The sequence below is a fragment of the Priapulus caudatus genome, unplaced genomic scaffold (genome assembly GCF_000485595.1).
Source record: "Priapulus caudatus unplaced genomic scaffold, Priapulus_caudatus-5.0.1 Scaffold125, whole genome shotgun sequence".
In the NCBI taxonomy this organism is placed as follows: domain Eukaryota; kingdom Metazoa; phylum Priapulida; class Priapulimorpha; order Priapulimorphida; family Priapulidae; genus Priapulus; species Priapulus caudatus.
Window position 1 is genome coordinate 17,691 of NW_014577186.1, and position 2,293 is coordinate 19,983.

Consider the following 2,293-nt stretch of genomic DNA (forward strand, 5'->3'; position numbering starts at 1 on the left):
GATAGCCACATGTCTACAGACTCCTCCTTACGTTGGTCACGTGCGGAGAACAAATAATGTGCTACTGCCTCGTTGGTCTGACCAGTGCAATAGGAGTCCAGTTTTGAGATTATATCCTGTACTATATCACCTGGTACTCCGCCTAAACCATTGTAGATGCGCAATGTGTCCCGACCTAAACTATTTAACAACTCTGCACGCTGTACTCGTTGTGGCTGGTGCTCTAACTGGGATGCGATGGAATAGTTCTCCCACATCTGCTTGTGCAATTCCCAATTCACCTTTTGTCATCACCGGTGACGTCTACCGGACCTGGTGCCTTAATATTTGGCCTATAATAATGTTGCACCTCCTGTACATGTTGGGCGGGAACATCCCCTGCTTGTGCCTGTGGGGCAAGGTCATCTCTTTCGGCCCTCGGTACATCTTCATAGTCTCCCATACTGGATCCCTGTGGTGCACTACCTAAATGTCACCTCAACAAGATGTGTATGCCGGTATGTGTACAACATACATGCATCTACACTACTACTGTACTTGTGTATGCAAATATTGTGAGGGTGTACCGTCATACAGCGTTTATCGCACTGAACTTTCCGTATATGTGCCTCTAACCAGTAGGTACATATGCCATTTGTGTACCATCATACTACCAAAAATAGGCCAATTAAAGTAAGCATTTAACACATCGTAATAATTAATACATGAGCACTTAACACATCATACCACGCGAGCACGTTGCTCTACACAGTAGTACTGTACATGATTGTAATGCACATACATGTGCATGTAGATGAAATAACGCGCATAGAGTTCATTGATTCCTGGTATTGTATCCGCATAGAGTTCATTGATTCCTGGTATTGTATCCGGCACCGTAGGAACTTGGTACGTACTGTGGAACACAACTGTATTCTTACACTTAGTCCCTGTCCACCTTGGTCCCACGACGAATTGCTGGGCTGGTCGAGCTGGGCGGCCACACACACGATAACGTAGATAGACTTGTATCACTCAGTCAGGCACAGCTGTACATCCACATGGTAAGCTATGAATAGCACGCACGTTGGTCTGCAAGTTTGTCAGTATAGCGGCTTCCAGTCCTGTATCGAATCCGCTTCGTCACGGCTAGGTGTTTACAACGGCCCAGCCCGCATTCGAACAGGGCACGCCGCATAGCCTGCTCACGGCGCAGTTCCCGGGTAGTTGGTGGTGCTGACACTTAACTTGGCGATTTGGTTGTCGGACACGATTGTCCTCCGATGAAAAAGTACTTCCCGCTCGCAGCACGCTTCCGGCACCATGTAACACGCCAGTATAAACATAACTCAGAGTGAAAGATAACACACATCATTTATTCGTCCACTTCTTATTCCGCCATCTTCCAACTACCACGATCACACCACGTGACCCTTCACACGTACAGGGCGGGAACACACAGACCAAGACTACGCGGTGTGATACATACACATATGTGTATGTGTATGTAAGTAAGAAATAAAATCTTCCTTCAAGAATCCCATTCTGTTTGATTACCAACTGAATTACCAACTGAACCTGATTACCAACTGAATATTCAGTTGGTAATCAAACAGAATGGGATTCTTGAAGGAAGATTTTATTTCTTACTTACTTAGTCTTTAAACATTAAGTTAACTGTAGTCTGTAGGCCTAGCCGTAGGCGTAGGCCTAGTCTGTAGAAAGAAAGAAAGAAAGAGAGTTAACATACCAGAATTCTTTCAGGGATCATCACACCTAGAAAGAAAGAAAGAAAGAGAGTTAACATACCAGAATTCTTTCAGGGATCATCACACCTTCACATTCAGTCGTCGGAGACGTCATGGTAACCGTAGTCGAACTCATACTACTACTGCTCGTCGTGGATCACTGGATGTATCTTGAGGATGAGGATGGCCTGGATGGGATGCACTTTTCCCCGGGCGTAGATGGAGGGTCACGTGATGTGGCGAAGCAAAACAAGGACCACAATTTAAATAATTGATGTTAGTCATGCTTTTTGTGTATATATCCTTGGTAGTTATCTAATTTTATGAATTCAGAATTTTATTGTAAAAAGTATGCTATGTATTGTATATGATAGATAATAAATAAATAAATAAATAATTTAAAAAAAATTAATAGACTAGTACTCGCTCCCACCTCGATTACTCGATGGGTCGATCCCATCAATCGATCCCATGGGCATGGAGTAACTAAGGCGAGAGGTGGGACCGGGTACCAGTCTAAAAAATTAATTAACAGCACGCGCGCCACGTAGTGTGAAAATCTAGAA

The 2,293-nt window shown here is 44.0% G+C and overlaps 1 protein-coding gene across 2 annotated transcripts in view; it reads right to left on the reverse strand.

The window, feature by feature from the left end:
- The window catches only part of LOC106805740, a 16,072-nt gene extending 14,118 nt beyond the window's left edge, over positions 1-1,954 (reverse strand). For both annotated transcript variants that reach the window (XM_014807455.1, XM_014807454.1), the window contains exon 1: positions 1,789-1,954. In XM_014807455.1, coding sequence (XP_014662941.1) covers positions 1,789-1,863 — 75 coding nt within the window. In that variant the 5' untranslated portion in view covers positions 1,864-1,954. The remainder of the gene's footprint in view (positions 1-1,788) is intronic.
- Positions 1,955-2,293: the final 339 nt, after the last annotated feature.